Consider the following 24,509-nt stretch of genomic DNA (forward strand, 5'->3'; position numbering starts at 1 on the left):
TCATCCTGTGTAATCTATCTTTTGAAAAACTTTGACTCATCTTCTTGGCACATCTCCAAATTCATCCTCGAGCACTCGACACGTTCTCGCTTCTGGAATAGTGTGAGCAACCTGGGAATCCATCTGGCAGACACCTTATGCATATGCAAATGGTCATGAATGATAGTTTCCACAGACCCTGTACTAATCTTGACATCTTGGGCTATTTGGTGAATAGTAATGCAATGATCTTCCAAAATGGCAGCCTCAACTTGACGGACAGATGCCTCATCAATGGCAGAAGGGGGGCGACTAGGTTTGGGAGCTGTTTCCACAGACTTCCGTCCATGTTTGAATTCATGATACCAGCATTTTACAAGGTCATATGATGGGGCATTATCACCGTAAGTTTCTTTCATTTCATCAAAAGTCTCCTGTGGTGTGCATCCTTTCAAATACAAAAACCGGATCACTGCTCGACATTCAACAGGCTCCATTTCACACCTGACTCAGTTCAGACACCTGTAAAACAGAAACCACAATTAGTTCAGAGCTATAATTTGCCACATAACCCGTAGAGATATAAATCATTGCACATGCAAAATTTCAGCTAGATCCTACAACTGGAAGTGGGTCAGGGGTATTACTTATTGCATGCCTCTCATATATGGAAATTAAGAAGTGTACGCAAGAAGAAAAAAAAGGAGAAAAAATGCAAGAAGTGTTAGTGACTAATAGCGGGCTGTGACCGGCATGGGGTCAGAGAGGAAAAGTGTACATCGGGTGAGATAAAGGATGGCGAGAGATTTTTAAGTGGTGTCGGAACAATTATAACGGTAATACAAAACTTTTGTTGAGGAAGAAAAAAATGCCGACCCGGATTTTTATTTACTTATTTGTTTTATTTGTTAGTCCATTTGCAATGTAACGGCTATGTTACATAAGGAGGAGGACTTCACACAGACCAGACAACCCTGAGGCACAATTTTCATGGGCTCTCTGCAGAAGTTTTATTTGTACAACAATAAAAACAGCTGGAGCACCCGTGATGTAGGACAGTCACAGAGTGAATGTTGCTATGATATGCACATGAAAAAATCAATATATATACATTTTCTTCCAGCAATTCTGATCCCCATCTCTGTTTCTATCTCTTATATAATAGGCACTATGTCTGTGTGAGTTAGTTCCCTATTGACTCCAAAATGGCTGGGCCAATTTTTTGAAATTTCACACAAATGTATTTTATGTATCTGGGCGTGTTCTTAGATAGGTTTTCGATCGAAATAACTCCGATAACTATCAAATACGATAAGGAACAGTCCGATTTTGACCAAAGTCAACACTCTTATTCAGCCTAACATCACAAGTGCATTTCAGAAGTTTTATTACCGCACAAGCAGAAAGGCAGGTATATAAAATCAGCAGTTGGTTCTTTGACAAGGCAGGGGCGCGTTTGAAATGCATGTGTCTGTTTAGAGCACAACTAAACCATGATACTTGACTTTTGCCTTTTAAACTTTAATTCAAGCCATTGTATAAAAATGATTTCATAAAATCAACAGTAGGTTCTCTACAGTGCAATGTAGACTACAATGTATTGCAAACTAAGTCACTGCGGGGAGGCATGTCCTGTTGTGGGACTGGTGGATATATTATATATATCCTCCAGTCGTACAAAATAGGAAAAATGAATTGTTTTGAGGAAGAAACGAACAACGCGTTAAATTGAATTAAACGAACTAGAATCTATTTTGTGAAAAAACAAATGAAAGAAAAGGGTACGGCATGTGTTTAGTTTGATGTGCGTCTCTCACTGTTAACTGGTGAGAAAGAAAGTCTATTGTTGTAGAGAGAGAGAGAGAGAGAGAGAGAGAGAGAGAGAGAGAGAGAGAGAGAGAGAGAGAGATTGTGTGAGAAAGTCAATCCAGTTTGGGGTGTGTCTCTCACTGTTAGCTGGTGAGAAGGAAAGTCTATTGTTGCAGAGAGAGAGAGAGAGAGAGAGAGAGAAAGTCAATCCAAGCCATGGAGATAGAAAGCGTGTAAAGTGTACGTACTGTCTGTTGCTTCTTGCCCCCACTCATAGTAGCAGGTGACATGAGGCGCGCGGGCACGCACGCCCCAGGAGGGGCGAATGGTCCGTTGACCGCTCAACTTGGAAGCCGAATTGAAAAGAGTGAAGCAGCTTATGCCTCTTGCTTTTATAGTTGTTTCCGGTGGTCTTTTGTGCATGTGTGGATTTCCTTTAAAGGGGAAGTGACGTTGCCCATGTGTGCGTACGTGTGCACATATGTGTGCGTACATGTGTGTACGTTAGCATGTGTGTGTATGCACATGAATGTGAGTGTATGTACGTGAACATGAATATATCTACGTGTGTGTACGTGTGCGCGTATGTGTATGGCAAGAAAAATGGCTTGAGATGTGAACACGTGTTTTTGTGCAAGACTAGAAAAGGCTCGCACAGTCCGAAACTAGATCAAGCAATCAATCGATTGAAAGTCCGTTGGTAAACTTGAGAGAAACCCCAAAGGGCGTATTGCGCCTTAAAACAGTTTACAAGGGAAAAAAAATTTTACAAGAAAACATTATTATTGGCCAACAAATTGTGAGAAAAGCCACAGCTCGAACTCTTCCATCAGCCAAGAATTTAATTTTCTCTCAAGTTTGCTGAAAACTTCCAACCACTTGGACTATATATGTTGATCTTTGCTTACATCTCAACCTCTAACCAACCCATATATTTTCTTTGGATTTTACCACTTTTTCAATTTTTCTTCATCTGACCTGGACTTCATGTGGAATATCCTTTACACTTATATATTTCTACATTATTGAAAAAAAAAAAATGCGACTTCTCTCACATTTAGAAGTTTTCAATTTATGTGCTAACCAACAAAATTATAGCAAGCCAATAAATATTTTCCTAACTATTTTTTCTCTAAAGATAAGAGCCATTCTTTGAAACTCTATGGAATAAGAACATTTTAAGATTCAACTTGTGTTCCTTGTGTCGAATAATAAATGTTGTAAATTCTAATTTACAAATTTGTAATTTTCCTTCTTATATAATATATATATATGTATATATTGCCTTTAAAAATTTTCTAATGCTCTCCCCTCCTTCCCCTTTAATCGTATCCCCCCCCCTAAATTTTCCATTTCTAATTTAAAATGTATCTAAAATCGGTGTTATCTATTTAGCCCATATTTTGGTATAATACTGAGTTTTTTTTTCCTCTTCTGATGAGAAGCATTTAGTTTTGAAATGCCATGGCCTAAAGAGGTTCCCAACGCTTATCTCCCTTTTACTTGTTGCAATCGTCTTAAACCTTATTGGAATGATAATGTGATAAAGTTCTTATGTAACTTTAATCTTTATCTCCTTATCCTTGCCTATAATTTGCTTCTCTTAGTCAGGTAGAGCTTTATCTATCTGGATAGGTTGGTCTTTTCACTGAAAAATTGTTTCCAAATTAATATATATATATATATATATATATATATATATATGTATATATATATATATATATATATATATACGTATATATATATATATATATATATATATATATATATATATACAGTACAGTACGGTACAATATATAATACACATGTATATAATCAAATAACATTATAAATAACACCATAAGGGGGGCAAATACTGTAACCAAGGGCCGGAAAAACATTGTATTCCACATTGTAACCCGAAAAAAGCGTATTCCTGGGCCACCGTATCCCTGGATTTTACTGTATTAATATATCAGATTGATCCGCCATGTGAAATCTGATCGAACTTAACACATTAGTGCATTTTCTGAAAACTCTACATTTTCCCAGCATAGTGGCTATCCCATTTACACTGGTATGGTGGTCATGTGGAGTGCTCATTCTTCTGGATAAACCATTGCAGAAGTATGAATGTTCTAAATTGCAGGAAGTTTGACTGTCAGAAAAAAAACTTCTTCATTTTAGTGAGTAGTGTTGTTGTGTATTGGGGGTTGGAGTATTTTTAGTAGAGTATCTCCATATTTCGAGGTTGTTCCAAATGAACAAACGGCCTGTAAATATTCTTCTATGTCATGCGTATCCTTCTTGAGAGCACTCGACTACTGGCCTGTCAATGTTTCACTGTCACTCCAGATAGAAGCTATATTGCTATGTAAGGTTAATTGCATTATTAAAGTATATAGGAAAAAAAACCTTAGGGAAAGAAACGTTGATTAATTCGCATTTAATAATTGATGCATGTAATATTGTCTGCAGATTTTAATTTTCTATAAATGAATGGTAATCTCCAAAAATACCGTTAGGGCTTACAACATGGCCGCCAGAAGAGTCAACAAAAAACTGCGAATAAAATATATAAAACTCGTAATTTCTGTTTTTAAAGTGGGTTGTCAATTTTCTTTATGAAATATACTTCCAAAATAAACTATTACAGTCGTTTAAAACATAATAGAAATATTATTTTTTATTTTTTAAAAACAATGTTTACAAAATGTCTACGAACGTGCGTAGACATTTTGTAAACATTGTTTTTAAAAAATAAAAAATAATACTTCTATTATGTTTTAAACGACTGTAATAGTTTATTTTGGAAGTATATTTCATAAAGAAAATTGACAACCCACTTTAAAAACAGAAATTACGAGTTTTATATATATTTTATTCGCAGTTTTTTGTTGACTCTTCTGGCGGCCATGTTGTAAGCCCTAACGGTATTTTTGGAGATTACCAAATGAATTACTTTTCTTGAGATTAGGAGTTTAAGTTGAGTTGACAAACCAGTCCCGCTGGATCACTAAAGTTAAGCAACGTTGAACCTGGTCAGTACTAAATGGGTGAACATTTGAGAGTTCTAGGTGCTGTATGTGCTCTCTGCTTATCTGAGCTCTGCATTGTTTCCAGTCGACCTGGACTTCTTCTTGCCACTGGACCCAAACAATGCTGATTCAGGAGAGTTGGGGTTAGGGATCGCGCAACCCTTGTCTCACAATTACACGTGCAGCCACCTCTACAGGGGGTATCCTTTGTCTTTCGAGACTGAACAGAGGCATCGAATGAGTTTAAGATTCATTTATATTTGTTAATGAGAAAAATAAATAAAAAAATTATTATTATGTAACCAGCAATTTATATGCTGTAGATCCTGTGTCAATGTAATTCTTAGAGCAATTAATCATGCAAAATATACATCTATATTTCCAGACAAGCAAATTATTGGATAGGCACAGAAAACTCTTTCGTTGTGTTTGTTTTTCCCGGTTCCAAAAACGATTGGCTCGAATGATTTCCAAGTTATCTCCCTTTCCAAAGGTCAACTTGATTAACCTCCCTTGCATAAAACTTTCTTTAAATGTATTCAGACTTTTCTGACAATGACGGTAAATCAATAATGATGGAAAAGGTATTTATTTTATTCAAAGTTTTCAATATAATTTCTTTCTTTCTTAATCCACTTATAATTATTTTGATAGCAAACATTAATCATAACAATTACATAAACTGAAAATTTCTATATATAGAATAAAGTGCCATTTGTAATATATCTATATATCTATAAAAGTGAAAGTGTCTGTCTGTGTGTGTGTCTGTGTGCATTTCCCTACGCAATAACTCTGTCAATTTTTAGTCTACAGAGTCTAAATTTGATATACAGGGTACTGAGATTTGGGAAAATCGATGTGATCGGTTTGCGGCTAGAAATTTGGCGATTAAGGGGTCAAAGTTCAACGATTTGACCTTTGAGAACTCTACCAAACTCCTCCGACAATTTTGGGTCTACTCACTTGAAATTTTAGATATAGGTTCCTTGGATATGGATCTAACTTAATAACTTTATTTGGGCCCAAAACAATAAATTTTAAGGGGGTCATAATAGGGGTCAAAGTTAAAAAAAATTGACCACTTTTTTTTTTTTTTGCTCAACATACACCTCCAAATACCGGGCAACGCCGGACACCCATGCTAGTATATATATATATATATATATATATATATATATATATATATATATATATATATAACCATGGGGGCCCGGTGTTGCCCGGGTGTTTTGAGGTGTGTGTTAAGCCCCCCCAAAAAAAGTGGAAGTAGAAAGGCAGGCTCAAACTAGTACTGTAGACTGAAAATTGACAGATATTGTGTAGGGAAATGTACACAGACAGACAGACAGACAGACTCACAGACATGTTCACTTTTATAGATATATATATATATATATATATGTAAGTGAACGTGTCTGTGTGTGTGTCTGTGTACATTTCACTACTCAATAACTCTGTCAATTTTCAGTCTACTGACTCGAAATCTGAGATACAGGATACTGAGCTTTGGGAAAATCATTCTGATTGGTTTTCGGCCAGAGATTTGGCTGTTAAGGGGTCAAAGTTTAACGATGTGACCTTTGAGAGCTCTACCAAACTCCTCCGACAATTTTGGGTCTAAACACTTGAAATTTTAGATATAGGTTTCTTGGACATGGAGCTAACTTAATAACTTGATTTGAACCCAAAACAATAAATTTTAAGGGTCATAACAGGGGTCAAATTTTAAGAAAATTGACCGCTTTATTTATTTGTTTATTTATTTTTCTTTTTGCTTAACATACACCTCCAAACACCCGGGCAACACCGGACTGAAATGCTAGTATATCTATAAAAGTGAACGTGTCTGTGTGTGTGTCTGTGTGTGTAAATTTCCCTATGCAATAACTCTGTTAATTTTATGTCTACAGACTCGAAATTTGATATACAGGATACTGAGATTTGGGAAAATCTTTGTGATCGGTTTTCAGCCAGAAATTTGAGTGTTAAGGGGTCAAAGTTCAACGATTTGACCTTTCAGAACTCTACTAACCTCCTCTGCCAATTTTGCATCTAAACTCTTGAAATTTTAGATATAGGTTCCTTGGATATGTATCTAACTTAATAACTTGATTTGAGCCCAAAACAATAAATTTTAAGGGGTCATAATAGGGGTCAAAGTTAAAAAAATTGACCTCTTTTTTTTTTTGCTTTTGAAGTGTCAAGGTTTTTTATGATAGCATGCACCTGAGCAGGGGTGATTTTTAGATCGTCTAGCGTGGTGTCTGTCTGCAAAGGAAAGTCAGGCAGGGGGTGGTTGGAAGGGTCCAGTGTGGAGTTTGAGGCAAACCTGCTGGCAAGCATATTAGCCTTGCCGGTTGCTGAGCAAACAACTTCATGATTGTTGGTTAGTGAGGGGATTCTTGATTGCCCATTATTTACTACACTGTTGTAGATTTTACAGAAGTCACGAGTTCCTAATTTTTGTGCTTCGATGCATTTTTTAGTGGTTTCAGTAAATTCTCTCTTAACTGTCGCTATTTCTTTCTTAATGTTACTTCTAGCTTCTATATACTTCTGCCTGTTTGAACTGGACTTATGTCAGTTAAATCTGCGGTATGCATGCTGCCTTTGAGCAATGGCAGTTGTGCAAGTAGAAGTAAACCATTGGGGAGAGTGGGGCTTGCTATAAAATTTCCGCATGGGAACATGTGCTTCAACTGCTGTTTTGAACCATTCAGTGGTTTCATTTGCGCACTGTTCAGCAGGAAGAGAAAAAATATTTCTCATGGGGCATCTCTGATAAGATCTCTGATGGCTTCCCAGGTAGCCTTTTTATAATATCTCGTTGTTTTGAGCACTGGCTCTTCTGTTTTGGGTCTAGAGTTTAGGGCGATTTCAACCATTATCACTGCATAATCAGCGTTCCCGAGTGGGCTGTCAGCATTTGTTATACAATCCTCGAAGAGTGTGGTCAGAAACAGATCTAGAAGTGATGCATGTTGTTCTTGCTGGTCAGAGAAACGGGTTGGAAACATAACCATTTGTGATAGGGAGTGAGATATAGCGATGTGTTGAGCTGCCCACTGCATCTGTGTGAGTAGAGAATCCAAGCCAGTTTTTGAGGTGAACATTAAAGTCACCAAATACATATACTTATGCGCTTGTGTCGAGGGAGAGTGCTGTGTCTATGCTGTCAGAGACTTTGTTTTGTTATGCAGAACAATATTTATTATTATGTCAATATCGAATCTTTTTGTGCATATACTCATCAGAAAAATTGAATTTTTTTTTGCTTAGAAAGAAATATACATGACAATATAATCTGAATCTTTCATGGAATTCCTTTATTCCGACATTATATTTCTTTCTAAGCAAAAAAAAATTCTATTTTTCTGAGAAGTATGTGCACGAAAAGATTCAATATTCACATAATAATAATTGATTATTTCTGCGCCATGAAATAGATCTGTCAAAAATGTACCAAACTTTTTACATACTGAAATAATTGTTTGGAAAGAAAAATAAATATTTGGAACTTGGAATGTAGCTATACTGTTATTATTTTATATATGCTCTGTTGCTATATTTAACAAATATTGAGCTTCTAAACTAAAAGGATCGATATACACAAAGGATGAAATATAATTGAAAAAGCATATTTTACCAAATAAGCATATTTTACCGAATATATATATATATATATATATATATATATATATATATATATATATATATATATATATATATATATATATATATATACACATAGTTTTGTTGTTGATATTTTAAACGATATTAAGATTATCGGCTCCACCTTGGAGATCCGGTGTTTTCTTAGAAAATCGCCCTCTTTTTATTTGGACGTATTTATTCATTTATTTATTATTTTTCAAAAACAGTAATCTATGTACACGCGTGTTGGAGGTTCTACCCCTCTTCAGCATAGTTTGACTGTTGTTAAGACTCAAACCCCGGATCTTATGTATTTTATCGTTTATCTAATTACGTAGTTTTGTTGCTGATTTTTTAAATGATTATCAAGGTGGAGACGATAACCTTAATATCGTTTAAAAAATCAACAACAAAACTTCGTAAATAGATAAACGATAAAAACTAAGCAGTAAATTGTCTATGGCATCATAGACTGATGGATTAAGACGCTGGATTGAAATACATAAGATCCGGGGTTCGAGTCCTAACAACAGTCAAGCTATGCTGAAGAGGAGTAGGACCCCGAAACACGTGTGTACGTAGATTACTGTTTTTAAAATATAATATATATATATATATATATATATATATATATATATATATATATATATATATATATATGTGTGTGTGTGTGTGTGTGTATGTGTATATAGGTATATGTCTGTATATTTGTACTTATTTGTATATATGTATACCTGTGATTATTTGCGTATCTATACATATAGTTGTGCATTCTTGTGTGTGTGTATTTTCTTATATGTATATATTTACGTGTGTAATGTAAACAAGTTTTTGTTCAGCTGCCCTCTAAAAAATCCATTTCTATCTCATTTCCACCACCAACTATTAATACACTGTTATCCTGGTGACAACTGTACACTCATTAACCCTTATCCTCGAGTAGCCATTGAGCCTTGATAAGTGGTAACTTCTATATAAAAAAAAGGCTTATGGTTACAATGATACTCGTTTTCTTCTACTGAACAGCAATCCCTTAGCTTAGAGCTTTAGACGTCACTTGCTTGGAGAAGCACACCAAACCTCAACTGCCCATGAGATGCTCAGAAAACCAACTAACTTCCCTCTCCTGCCCATCTCCTGGAATACATATATAAATAAAAAGGAACAAACCGTATTATGTGTTCATCAACATTTCGTCTATATTTCAAGACTTCCTCTGGATGAACTAAAAGGATCGATATACACAAAGGGTGAAATATAATTGAAAAAGCATACTTTAAAGACGAAACGTTGATGAACACATAATACGGTTTGTTCCTTTTTATTTCTCTATTTTGTCGGAATACTATTTCCATTATTTTCATCATATATAATATATATATATATATATATATATATATATATATATATATATATATATATATATACAGATATTCTCTGGTCTTTGCAGCAGATCAATCAGCATCCACCTAAAAATAATTATCTATAAAAACATTAAAAAATCTTAAAGGAATTGTTTTAAGGCTATGACAATGCAGTTTGTGAGAAACACCATGGATACGAGTTCGTATATAAAAAAATAATGACAATATTGAAGGAATTTCAATAATTTTCAATTATGTTATGTTTATTTGCCAACATGATATGTCATACAGAATGGTAAGTGATGATATCCCAAATTTTCAAGAATAAAATCTCTTCATTATGGGAGAAAAGAAACGTCTGCAATTGTTCAGTGAGGCTTTCCTTTGTCTGTTTTATTTTTTTATTTATTTCTTTATTTCTTCCTTTTTTTGTTTGTATCGGTGACCGGAAGTCAATCACTGGATATCCATTAAATCTGGAAAAATCTGAGTGATGCATAACCATGGCAGGGAACCTTGTATCTTGAGCGTGATTTTACACAACGTTTCGGTTGATATAACCACCGACCTTCTTTAGGTGCATCCTATCGAACTCGAGAATGTTTCTGTCGAACAATACAATTATTGAAAAATACAATTGCGAATTACTTAGGACCTGATGGAATAAGCACATGCTACCCCCGTGAAGTAAATAAAGGATTTCGTTCAAAATTCCATCCAAATTCCCAAGTTCAGCAGAAACATTTCTGAGTTCAACAAAATACACCTGAAGAAGGTCAGAAGTTATATCGACTGAAACGTGAAAATCGCATTCAAGACGAGAACAGTAGTCCGATGATTCCAAATAATACGTACAGCAGCTTTATTTAGAGAATTGGAACAGGGTACAGAGCTCCAAAAACTACCAGACGTAAAATAAAACTTATCTTTCAAAAACTCACCTGCTCTCTGTTTTTTGAGTTGTTGACGATGTGCAAGCAGTTGTCTAATGTGTTCGTTGCGATTTGAGTTTGTAGTCTGCATCCAAGATGCATTCTCTTCAGGTTCATCATCATCATCATCATCAAGCACTAGTCTGTCAACTTGACCCCTGTTCATACCTGTCTAAATGCGTTTCCAATTCAAGACTATAATTGATGTAAGTATAAAAACAATAGAAGATATAAGCTTACTTACTGAAAAAAAAAGTGATGCTGCAAAGAAAGTATATCATATGAGTATTTGTTTATGAATATTAGTATATTTTATAAAATAAAATATGCATCATGTGCGCTTGAAACGAAACGTATATACAAACGAAATATATTTGTCATAAATTCAAACAAGTAAAATATTTGTTTATTTTTCTAATATTACGTTGTGATTTGGCTTTCAAGCGCACTTGATGCATATTTTATTTTATTAAGATTAAAACAACGTTTCTATATTGAACTCTCATTCTTGACAGTATATTTTATGTTTTGCGAATTTTGAGGATTGGTTATTTGGATTATTCAGACTATAGAAGAGACTCACAAGTTCAATCAATTATAAGGAAAACATTAGAGAAAAAGGCTACTCTTGTAATAGACGCTCCCTCCCCCTCCGAAGTGTATGTTTTACGTTTTGCAAATGTGGACATGACATGGTGAAGAGGAAGGGGTTACCGTCATTTGAACATTTTTAAAAAGCATTAAATATCTAATTAAATATTTAGAAATTTTTAAAAAATCGGTATTGATAAATGTATCAGAATTGGGAAAAATTTTGGAATCGTCCCATTACTGATAATATATATATATATATATATATATATATATATATATACACTAGCAAAAGTACCCATCGTTGACTGGGTTCAAAAACAGCCTACAGAAAATGGACTCTGATTTATGAAAGTATGATACGTTATGAAAAGGAAGGGTTGTAAATTTGGGTTGAATTTGAGGGTATCAAAATCAAAGCAAAATATGATGAAAGTAAAAATAAAATATATAAACCCCATAATTTATTATACCATACCTGTTCACACTGAAACACTTATCACAATATTCTGTGGATCTATATTAAAAAACCTTGTTAAACTGTGTGACATATTTCCATTCTATGGAGGTCAGGTGCGAACGAACACCCCATAATTTTATTATACCATATTTCTTCAAACTGAAACATAATTATCAAAGTATACTTACGCAGATAGATATGAAAAGTCTTTATTAAAGTTTGTGCCTATTTCCATTCTATGGAGGCAAGGCGCGAATGCAGACCCCACAATTTTATTATACCATCCCTATATAAGTTAAAACATACTTATCAAAGTATTCTTATGTACATCTATATCAAAAACACTTGTAAACGTTTTTTATTTTTCGTTTTTAAATTTTTTATTTCCATACTTTGTGGACCAGGCGCGAACACAAACCCCACAATTTTAATGCACCACCGTTCTGCCAGATCAAACATACCCATTCCTGTATTTCGATACATCTTCTATCATTATATGTAATCAGTTTTTTTTTTTAAATAGTCAACCATATAGGAGCCTATTTGTGACTAGACACAGCTTTATATTATATATATATATAACTATATATATATACATATACTCCTATAAATTTGGGGTCTTTTGTGTATTGATATTCATATTAAAACCCTTTTTTCTATTTATTTAAAAAGAAAATACAATTTTCTTATATATGGGTTGTGGAATTGCATTCATCTGCAAAAGATCAAGCTAATTTGCATATTCTTTTAAACATTCATTTTAATTAATTCCCTATTAGTTTTTTCAGTTTTCTTATGGGATGATCATTTTTGTTAACTATTACGTGTAATTATATTCGTGCAGATATTGTACATGATTAAATAATATATGCGTAACATGGTTATAGTTAACACAAATCTCTTTCTATGTATATTTATGTATGCGTATATATTTATTTTTTGCGTTTCTATAAATATTTTCTTTTAATATTTAAAAAATATTTTTATGGAAATATTTGTAGCGTACGCCAGAGACATTAAAATAAATAAATAACGTTTCAGTTATGCAGAGCGCACATTTGCCGTTTACACCCAAACAAATTCTGTGGAGATAAAAAGCAAAACGTTTTCTTTTCATGCGGACGTAAAACAGAGCATACCACGTGACAGAGAGTATCCACTTTCTGTCCAATCAGCGTTCGAAGGAAAACACATTTCTCAAATCTTTTCTGGCAGCCTTGCTGGAGACATAAAAGACCTCACGCGAAAATCAACTTCCTCTTTTTCTCTTTTTCCATTTTCCTGTTGTTTCAGCAACATGGCGCAAACACGTACGACCCGACCCGTCTAAAAGGAAAAATGTTTTTGCCGCTCAAATTTACTTTTTCGAACCGAGCAGGATAACTACCTGACAATCGACTCGAACATATTTGCATGGAAAGGATTTACCCTTAATTGGATCTGATTTATTCTAAGAAGAAATTTAATTCTTTTTTGGGCTTATGTTTTTTTAAGGAACATTACTCCCACAGTCCAGAAAGACTTTTTTTTTTTGTATTTTTTGTATAAAAAAAAATGTTTTAAAATTGGGTTTAAGTAGGACCCCCCCCCCCACACACACAAATACACTTTTAAGGGGTAATTATGATAAAAGATGCTGAGAGGGAAATCCTTTTAAGTTTCCAACAGAGACGAGATATGGACCAACCAACCTCAATCACCCCTCTTTTTGAGTTGGCCTTGTGCCTAAATTTTTTGCTCATTTTCCATTTTGTATTTCTTTTTTTCTAGTGAATAAAAAATTTAATATCTCAAAAACAAACTTCACCAGTTCTTCTCTCGTGCAACGACAGAGCACACACGTGCGCGCGCGCGCACACACACACACACACACACGCACACGCACACACACACATACGCACGCACGCACACGCACACACACACATGCACGCACAAGAAAATGATGCTTCCTTTAAGAAATTTCTATATTAAATGTTGAAACCCGTTTTAATATTGCTAACGGCACTTGTACAGTTTAATGAAGACATTAAAAAAATGTAAATATCGGAAAAAGGTTATATTGTACGTATTCGTTATGGAACGAAGTTCTCAGAAAAAAAATTAATCAAGTAGTTTTTATTTTACAGCGAAAAAACAATTTGTTATGATACCCAGCAAAAGGTTCGATTTTTAGGAAGAAAAGCTAGTAATAAAGATGGGGAGGGAGTGTTGGCGCTTTAATTGGAGTTATCTCCCCGTGACGTCTTCAACAAATTTCATAATGGTTGACTTCAACGCGCTCTCATAAAAATGTGTTTTTCTGCTGTAAAATAAAAACTACTTGATCAAATAAAATTAAATTTTTTTTTTTTCGGAGATCTTCAGTCCAAAATGGATACATACACTATAACCTTTTTTCGATATTTTCATTTTTTAATGTCTTGATTAAACTGTACAAGTACCTTGCTAATTACTAACATCTTTTTTTTTTTTTTTTAGGGTTGAGAGATATTTATCTATACTCACGCCACGGCTGTGATACCAGGCATCAGTGAATATCGACCAATCCCTTACATATTTTATTTCAAACAAGTAATTTAAATTTTCATAGTTTACATTTCTATAAATATTTTTTTCTATATTTAAAATATATTCATACGGAAAAAATTTAAAAAATATAGCACTTCAGCATGACAGTGCCCTGAGGCGAATGTGTGTATTTTAGTTTCAAGAACGACCGATAGAGGGGTGTGTGTCATTCGAACAGGAGTCGATAAATCGTATCACTCATTGAAAAAAAAATATTATTAAAAATGTTTATGAATTTTTATGAATCAATACATAAATAAATAAATAAATACATACATAAATAAATACATAAATAAATAAATACATAAATAAATACATAAAAACTTCTTTATTAAAATTATATTTTGCTTTATGAACGAACCAAAATTATATTTTGACATATGATTATACAATCTTACTGTGAAAAAAAAAACTATCTTTGTGTAAAAAAAAAAAAGTATTCTTAAACCTCTATAAATGTTTCATGTTTTTAGAATATTATTTTGCTACATTTTGCTAAAATTATATTTTGATATATTTTTATATAATCTTATTGTGAAAAAATAAACAAACAAACAAAAGATAATTATATTTTGCTACATTTTATACAAGTGTACAAGAAAACCCCCCAAATAATTCTAAAAACAATCTATAAATAATAAAACAGGCAAACGGAAGAGAGTTCCACAATCGTGCACTTCTAAGAAAGAAGCTTTGTTCATGGAATCTACGTTTTGATTTAGGCACGGATAAAGAGTGGGGAAAATTACTGAGTGGTTTCAGCTAGATGGGTGTTTTTCGTGAAAGATTGCCGAGAGGGGACCAGAGATTGGAGCTCAGATGAGCACTTTCCATAGAAATAACAATAAAACAATGACAGACTCGCAACATCCCTTCTGTGGGAGTAAGGTTGTAGGGAAGAGAAAAGGGCTACAAAGTCTATTTTGTACTCTGTCAAGACAGGATAGGCTGCTTTTAGCAGCTCCTACCCAGATATGGCAGAAGTACTCCATCCTTGGACGTACTTGGCTTTTATATAGATAGAGAATTGTATCAGCAGTGAGATATCTACTTGAGTGGTAGAAGGATCCTACCATTTTTCCAGTGACCTTGGCAACAGATTTGATGTACGTGTTCCATTTCAGATCAGGAGTAAAGGTCAATCTTAGAAGCTTGTCAAAACATGGAGCCTCCCCAAGATGAGAGCTATCCATTTCAATTGATGCCAGATGGGGATCAGAGCGTTGATGATGTAAAGATAGAAGCTTGGTTTTAGATGCATTAAAAGTAACCAGCCATCTCTTCCCCCATTGTACCATGCGCTCAAGATCAGAGGAGAGAGAATTAGAGAGAACTTTATCATTTACAGCCTTTGATGTGTTGCCATAGATGGTCGTGTCATCAGCATAGATGCCAACGAATGATTTAAGTATGTGTTTTGGGAGATCATTGATGTAGATCAGGAAGAGAGTTGGGCCCAGGATGGACCCTTGAAGGACACCAGCATTAATACTGTGGGCTTCTGATTTCTGCCCATCAACCACTACTCTTATGAGCCTATCAGAGAGAAATGATTTAATAATTGAGAAAACATTTCCAGTTATACCGTAGCTGAAAATCTTGTGAAGTAGGCCTTTATGCCATACCTTATTGAAGGCCTTTGACATGTCAAGAGCAATTGCCTTAGAAAGGAAGCCTATGTCGAGAGATTCACTAATCCTATGAGATATAACCGTTAGCACATCTGTTGTAGATCTAGCAGAATGGAAACCATATTGCATGTCACTAAGAAGGTTATTTCTGCTGAGGTAGTTGACTACTTCTTTATTTAATATGGATTCCAGTAACTTACTCATGACACACAGGAGACTTATTGGTCTTTACTGAGAGAGAGATGACCTGTCACCTGAATTCTTAAATACAGGGCATACTGATGAAGTTTTCCAGGGTGTTGGGAAGCAATTCTCCTTAAGACAACTCTTAAACAATTTTGTAAGTTAAGTATTGGGGCAAGTTCTGGTTGAAGCTTTTTCAACACTATAATTGGAATGCTGTCAGGGCCAGTTGCTTTACTGGAATCAAGGTTCTTGATTAGTTTGGCAACATCACGCACAGATATTTGTATGCTGCAGAGTGTGTTGTCTGATATAGGAGGAAATACGGGGAGTTGATGGCCTTGGTCGCATAGGGTAGAATTAGCTGCAAAGTTCTTGGCAAATAGTTTGGCCTTATCTGATGCTGACAAGATGACCTCAGGTCCATTGATGATGCTTGGGATAGAACGCACACTTCTGTTCAGGATCCCATTTGCTATTTGCCAAAACTGGTGGGAACCAAGCCGCTGCTCAGCTACTTTGGATTTAACGGACTGAGCATATAGGTCTCTTGCATTTTTTATTACTCTTTTACAGTGGTTGCTGGCAGTCCTGAAAGCAGCTTTAGTCTCAGTACATCTATTACGTTGGTAGCTATGGAAAAATTGATTTCTGTGCACGATGGCAGGGAGAACCACGGCTGGCTGTTAGGTTTTTGTTGGAATTTTTTGGATGGTATGAATCGGTCTATACTTACAATTAACCAATCAGTCAGGTGTGATACTATAGAGGACACATCCTTTTTAAACATGGAATGCAGAAGTAGATCAGATATGAATGTATGGAAGCTATCCCAGTCAACCATAGAGTATCGATATACTGTACGGTGGAGAGGTACATCTGAAGACTTGTTGCATTCTGTTTTTATCTTAACTGATACAACCGAGTGGTCGGAAGATCTCAGAGGAGATAGAACGGAACATGAACATAGCTCAGGAAAAGTTGTGAGAAAAAGGTCTAGAAGGCTTGCATACTGACTGGTAGTATCGGGCACACGGGTGGGTTCGTGAACAATCTGAGTGAGGTCATAGGCAATGGAGAAGTCATGAGAGAACCTCCCCTCATTATCTGTCTTGTTTTAGTGGGTCAGCCATTCCACGTCGTGGACATTGAAGTCACCACAGATGTGAATGTTAGCCGAAGGATGAGCATACAGGATGTGGTCAATTTTCTCAGATATGCTCTTAAAAATAGTAACTCCGCTGTTGTGGGGGCGATAGACGGCAGCTGTGCGAGTCGTGAATTAACAATGTTTTGACATCGCGTAAATCATTATATAATAATTAGATCACTTTGACAGACGTTAAGAAAAACATTTGAAAAATAAAATGTTTAAAATTCAACAGTATTTCTCACGGTTAACGATAGCTGAATGTATTGGGTTCTTGCTAATGAAGCCAGGAATGGCGCCTGTCGCTGAGTTCGAATCTATCAACTGGTGTAAATCGTGGCACCCTGCACTGATGATTCCTGAAAGGATGAAACACTAGTGTCTGTAGGTATTTAATAATTATTATAGTATATATATATATATATATATATATATATATATATATATATGTATGTGTGTGTGTGTGTGTGTGTGTGTGTGTGTGTGTTTCGCATTGCTGAATTTCGTTACAAACAAGTTTCTGGGGGAAAACGTCTATTTTAATCCTTTATGAATGTATGTGTTTATGTGTTTAATATTCCTTTTTTTTTTTCTTTTTTTTTTTTAGCGAAAAATTTATTAACTCCCAACACTAACCCTAAGTTTGAGATACGAAATACAAAAAGAGAAAAATAATTAAAACGTCTTATGATACTTCTGAAAAGAAAGTTTAAACGAACACTTTTTACCTCATCAGTTGATAGTTAGAATGTGCAGTGCTTTTACACTATTAGGACGAAATTTTGTAGTCGATAAATGGAGTTTTCTGATAAAAAACAATGGTTTCTACTGATTTTTTTTTTGTCAATTCTAATAAATTACAATGGTAGCTTCCAAATTATGCAGTCGAAATTACCTGAATATTACTGAATTATTAAGAAAAACAACTTTAATCGTGTTAGCAGATGAAAAATTGCAGCCATCTTTTTAAAACCGAAACGGAAAATTACCTCCCCTTTTGAACTCTCCTGTGTCTTACGATCGTTTTCATCAAATTCTATTTTCTATTTTCTTTAATAAATAATTTTCTACTTTATCGATTTTCATAATTTTTGGATATAATCATCTTTAAAACATGAGGTATACATAGATACCATTGTTTTCATGTGAAATTCGGTTTTATGATTTCCAAAATTTCATCCCAATAGTGTAGAAGCGAAGCGCCGAATGTGCATAAGTTAATATTCGAGAAAACGGCGTCCTTTGGTCGGTGATAATAGATTTTTTACGGTAGTACTACAGTTTATCATCGAAAATGGGGGACGCCAATTTTTTCGTCGTCAAAACCAGAGGGAGAAATCAGTATTTTAAACTATGACGGAAGCATGAAATAAATAACAAAAAAATTAAACTAGATAATAATTACTTCCGGAAAGAGCTAATTACTACGTGCCCCAGAGTAGTATAAACACCCCCTCCCCCAACCTTTCCATATTGTTAAGACCTGCTTTCGAGGTTGGAGGGGTGTTACTTACGAAAGCCGTTCTTAACATAGGAGGTTGGGGGGGGGGGTTATACTACTCAATTAGTACTTTCCGGAAGTAATTATCTAGTTTAATTTTTTTAATATTTTCATGCTTCGGTCATAGTTCAAAATATTGATTTCTCCCTCGGATTTGGACAAGTGCACGAAAAAAAATGGCGTCTCCATTTTCGGAGATAAACTGTAGAAGTACTTTTTTTTTACAATTGTTTCGTAGGTAATGAATGTACGTCAGTGTGAGTGTGTGCGTGCCTGTGTGCGTTTGTATGTCTGCGTTAGTGCATGTGTGTATGTGTGAGGATGCTGTGTGCGTGTGTCGCTGTTTTGCGTATTATGTCTGTATGCGTGTGTTTATGTGTGTGCATATGTCTGTGTACGTGTGCCTATGTGTGCGCACACGTGTGTGTGTGTGTGTGTGTGTGTGCGCGCGCACACGTGTGTGTGTGCGCACAGTGTGTGTGTGTGTGTGTGAATTGTTCATGAATTTGTCTCATGCATCATAAGGTGGAAACTCTTGAGTTTTTAGTTTTTATTTATTTATTTTTGGGTACTTGTCAAGACATTAAAAAATGAAAATATCTAAAAAAGCTTAAATTGTATGTATTCGTTGTGAAACGAAGTTCTCCGAAAAAAAAAAAATTTCACTTAATTTCATCAAGTAGTTTGGTTTTTTTTTTTGACAGCGGAAAAACATGTTTTCATGAAAGCGGCCATCTTGGATAAAAAAAAAAAAAATTGTTTGAATTTTAGAAATGACAAAGGGAGATAACTTCAGATAAAGCGCTAACACCCCTCCCCATCTCTAATACTAGCTTTTCTTCCTAAAAATTGAACATTTTGCTCGGTATCATAACAAATTGTTTTTTCGCTGTAAAAAAAAAAACAAAAAAAACTACTTGATGAAATTAAGTGAATTTTTTTTTTTTTCGGAGAACTTCGTCCCATAACGGATACATACAATTTAAACTTTTTTCGATATTTTCATTTTTTAATGTCTTGACTAAACTGTACAAGTACCTATTTTTGCAACATCACTGGTTTCAGATGTTATTCTGCCATCAAACTCGCTGACGCTGAGTGCGAATTTTGTATAGTTTCTTGTTCTTAAATTAAAAAAAAAACAAAAAAACTTTTCTCTTTTTTTTTTTTTCCTTTTTTTAAATGATTGCGAAGACATTATTAAGACGTCGTCTATTAAATGAAAATTCAATACAAAAGAAACTTTATTTTTATTTATTTTTTAATCCCCTGCGTTTAATGGAACTGTCTCCAGCTTGAGTAAAACGCAAATGTACAGAAAAGTGTTCAGGGTTAAATCTGTGCAAATCAAAGGTTGATCGACTACTTACCTGCGTCCGATTTAAGTTGAGTTTGTGAAGTAGAACGGAAAAGTTCTTACTCCCCTCCATCGGTGCCAGTAAATACGCTAACGAGAGAGGGGGAGAGGGAGAGTCGACTTTGTTACTATAACAACGGGGACTAAAATAAACAAATAAATAAATAAATAAACTCGACATTTAATTAATAGATTATTTATATAATTATTGTTCAAAATGAACATTTCAATGCCAAATATAACACATCAATATGTTACATAACTCATCATACAATTAAAAAGCCACCTGTCTTTTTTTTATTAAAAAATAGAGTGCTTTATGAAGACCATTAAAAAAAACCCAAAAAACAAAACAAAACAAAACAAAACAAAACAAACAACGGTAAAATTTTACTTTAAGGCCCGTCTCACGTTCGTATAAAACAAAATATTTTTTTTTTTTGTAGATTTCGGTGTGCTAAAAACGAATCTGCAAACAGTTTAAAAATAGTTTTCATGATATGAAAAAATTACTTTTTCGAAAAGTGAGTAATCACTTTTCCATGTAAATTTTACTTAAAATGAGCACCCAGTTTCTGGCCTCCTGAGAGAGAGAGAGGGGGGGTGTTTATTGGCTAAAAGGTTTTTTCGATTTCTTTTTCTGTTTTCATCTTTCAATAAAGACACGAGGAAATTTAAAAAAATAAAGAGAAATCGGTATTATTTTACTTTAAGTCCCGCCTCACATTCGTATAGAAAAAAATATTTTTTTGTAGATTTCGGTGTGCTTTAAAAGAATATGGTAACCGTTTCCGTCGCAAATTTATCATTTGCATCGTGTTAACCCTTGAACTCTGGGACTAGTTTCCATTTCACAGCCTAGCCTTTGTTTACGCTACACGCGAGCATAAAAGAAGGTTGTTAAATGTGCACTCGCGTACCAAACTGCCTTGTCAGTGTAGTATTAGTGAAAAGTTAAAATTAGATGAAAAACAAGTAGTTTTCCAAATATTAAGGCATATAATTCTATATGTTATCACAGGTGGCCATTTTTGTATGCGCAAGCGCGCACATATTTTTGACGTAGGCTCCCTCTACCTTCTTTGTAGCAGACTTAGCAGTATCTTCTATGCACTTATCCCACTTGACCCTACTTAAGAATGAATAATTTTAATGCTGGAGTCTCGGAAAGGGTAATATCAACCGTGGCAATCATTGGTTCGAAAGGTTTCTTATAATTGTTAAAAATAAGGGCCTTTGCCTTGGTAGCATTACATGGGACCATGTAGTTTGTGCCCGATTCTCCTGCAGACTGGAAATCATTTTCCAAAAATTCAGCCATTGCCTTGCATGTGCGGGCATTCAATTTGGAGTGCATCGACGTGGTATTGTTAGATGTATGACTTGTTGATGAAGTTGTTGTCGCTAAGAGGGATTTGGGTATCTATTATATAAAGAGCAGTTGTCTGTCTGTATTTATGTATGTATGTGCGTCTGCATGTATGCATGCGTGCATATATGTGTGTATGCATGCATGCATGTGTGCCTGTATGTATATATATATATATATATATATATATATATATATATATATATATATATATGCATGTTCGCAAAGATGGTACTAACCATGACACACAGAGTTGGAAATGCGACACTTGTCAAAGAGCGCTTCTGTCAAAAGCTGGCTACGTCAACCACCATTAGTCGCACAAAACTCCTGTTCAGGTCAACTTTGCACCTATTAGTCCGAACCAAACGATCTGTTTAACATGCAGCAAAGTTTGCAAGTCTACTGCTGGTTTGAGAAGACATGTGATTGTTCATAGGAATACTCTTCAACCTCCAGAGGGAGTCAACTCAGTAGAAATTGCTCAATTTGTATGTCACATCTGCTTCAAGATGTGCAAATCTGAGGCAGGAATGCAGAGTCATCTGAAATGGCATGGACGACGACGAGATGTGGAGAACTCGGTGTGATGGTGATCATCTAGAAAGATGCAGCAATCATCATGTATGTATGTGTATATGTGTGTATGTATGTGTGTGTATGTATGTATGTATGCATGCATGTATATATATGCTTGTATGTATGTGTGTATGCATGTGTGTATACGTGTATGTTTGTATGTATTAGTCCTCACGCGAAAGACCAGGACACAAAATGTTTTAAATAATAATAATGATAGAATAATAATAACAAAGACTTTCGCTGGCGAGGACTACTATTGACCGTAACCAGTTATACACTCCTTTTGAAATTTTCATGCCTGTTTTTCTCATTATGTACTGAATATGTACTATATCAAATATGTTCCTTATTAAATTTTAAAGATTTTCTATTCTGAAAGAAGTTTAAAAAAATTTAATCTAAAAATGTTAGTTTAAAGTTTTTGTTAAAAAAAATTCAAATTTTCTCATTACTCAGACATGTATTACAAAGAGGGGGTTGCAAAAAAATGGGTTGTGGTGTGAGGAGAAATACAAACTGAAACAGAGAGAATATTTAGATCTGTAATAATACAAAGAGGGGGGTTGCAAAAATGAGTTGTGGTGTGAGGAGAAATACAAACTGAAATAGAGAGAAGGAGAGTTTTAAAATATAATCTTTAAAAACATTATCTTTCATCTAGCAATTAATGATATAGATATAAAATTTTCAATGATTTTTTTTTAAAGTGCAACAGAATGTACATTACATAAAATAAATCCAAGGTAATTTTTTGATTCAATTTAAATTAAATTTTTATACCTTACTTTGTAAAATTTATAAAAGTGCACTTTTTATACCTTACTTTGTAAAATTTATAAAAGTGCACTTTGAAGATAAATAGATTTCAAATCGAATCTTGTACCTTTATTTTTAAAGCCTATAGTAAAAACATTTTGTTTAACAATTTTCATGCCTTGGATGAAATGCTTTTCTAACTTGCATATGTATGTATGTATGTACAGCATAATCACACTGACACACCGATTCCCATCAGATCACCAAAGTTAAGCAATGTTGAGCCTGGTTAGTACCAGATGGGTGACCATTTGGGAATTCTAGGTGCTGTATGTGCTTTCCGCTTATCTTGGCATTGCTTCCAGTCGTCCTGAACTTGGCGATTGCGCAACTCTTGCCACAAAAATTTCATGCACAGACACCCTTAATGTGGGTATCCATAGTCTGTCAAGACTAAAGGAAGCCTTTTTTTTATGCATGCATGCTTATATGTTGAGCTAAAAATCTAAATGAAACAGCCACAATATTCTTGACCAGCGTTGCCTTGTATTAATAATATCTCAAATTTATTTGCTTATTTAAAAGAAATCATTCTGTGACCCTCAACTGGTGCAGATTTAATCACGGAGTTGGGGTAGGGGACGTTAAGAGTCATAGAATAATTTAAAGTGAAGTAAATCTGATTCTTTTTTTATCAAGGAGTTGCTTCCCTTATGCCAACTCATTCCTCAAGGAATCTATATCAAGGTGAGCTCTATGTGTGTAAGTATGTGTGAGGGGGATTTTCAGTGAGAAAAATACGCTGGGTGGAGACAGTGAGAGGAGAAACGGTGGAGGAGGAAGGAGATAAAGATCAATAGACAGATAGAGAGGGGTAAAGAGATAGAAATTTAACAGAAATATGTTATACTCTCTGCTAGTAATAAATGTTTGTCCAGTACTACTGTGCGAGTTTATTTTCCTTTGCCGGATTATTTTTGCCGTTTTTTAAAGTTGTAATATGTAATACCGACCAGCATACATTAGCCGTTCCAACAGATTCAGAATACTTTTGTTATAATCTATCTTCTATACTTCTATAAATCTGGGTTTATTTTTTGTGTATTGATACTCATATTAAAAACCCTTTTTTCTACTTATTTAAAAAGAAAATACAACTTTGTTATATATGGGACGTAGAATTGCAGTCATCTGCAAAATATATAGCTAATTTGCATATTCTTTTAAACATTCATTTTTTTTTCTTAATTTTCTCATGGGATGATCATCTTTGGTTAACTATTATGAGTAATTATATTTATACAGATATTCTATATGATTTATACTATAATATTTGCATGAAAAGGTTATAGTAAGCACAAATCTCTTTCTATATATATTCATGTATACATATATATATTTGTTTAAAAAATTTTACCTACCAAACTCCTCTGTTAGTTTTTGGTTTACATACATGAAACTTCATATACAGGGCATTTGTACCCATGCGAAACTTTATATTTGGGTTTTAACTGGGGAAAATTGTGAAAAATTGGGCAAAAGTGTGAAAATTTTTTAAAAAATGGAATTTGCCAGGTGAAGGTCGAATGGTGGCATTACGAAT

The 24,509-nt window shown here is 34.4% G+C and overlaps 1 protein-coding gene and 1 pseudogene across 7 annotated transcripts in view; one reads left to right on the top strand and one right to left on the bottom strand.

Moving 5' to 3' along the window:
* Positions 1-20,342, bottom strand: part of LOC145280013 (uncharacterized) — a 183,187-nt gene extending 162,845 nt beyond the window's left edge. For 5 of the 7 annotated variants that reach the window (XM_080131649.1, XM_080131648.1, XM_080131646.1 and 2 more), the window contains exons 1-2: positions 20,213-20,342; positions 10,768-10,953 (exon numbers count right to left, since the gene is read on the bottom strand). In XM_080131649.1, coding sequence (XP_079987775.1) covers positions 10,768-10,924 — 157 coding nt within the window. In that variant the 5' untranslated portion in view covers positions 10,925-10,953; positions 20,213-20,342. The remainder of the gene's footprint in view (positions 1-10,767; positions 10,954-20,212) is intronic. The other 2 variants (XM_080131650.1, XM_080131651.1) reach the window with 2 other exon arrangements.
* A 2,783-nt stretch (positions 20,343-23,125) lies between these two features.
* LOC145280673 (5S ribosomal RNA) lies at positions 23,126-23,242 on the top strand (annotated as a pseudogene).
* The last annotated feature ends 1,267 nt before the right edge of the window (positions 23,243-24,509 follow it).

The sequence above is a fragment of the Euprymna scolopes genome, chromosome 7 (genome assembly GCF_053919585.1).
Source record: "Euprymna scolopes isolate OS-2025 chromosome 7, ASM5391958v1, whole genome shotgun sequence".
NCBI classification, from domain to species: Eukaryota; Metazoa; Mollusca; class Cephalopoda; order Sepiida; family Sepiolidae; genus Euprymna; species Euprymna scolopes.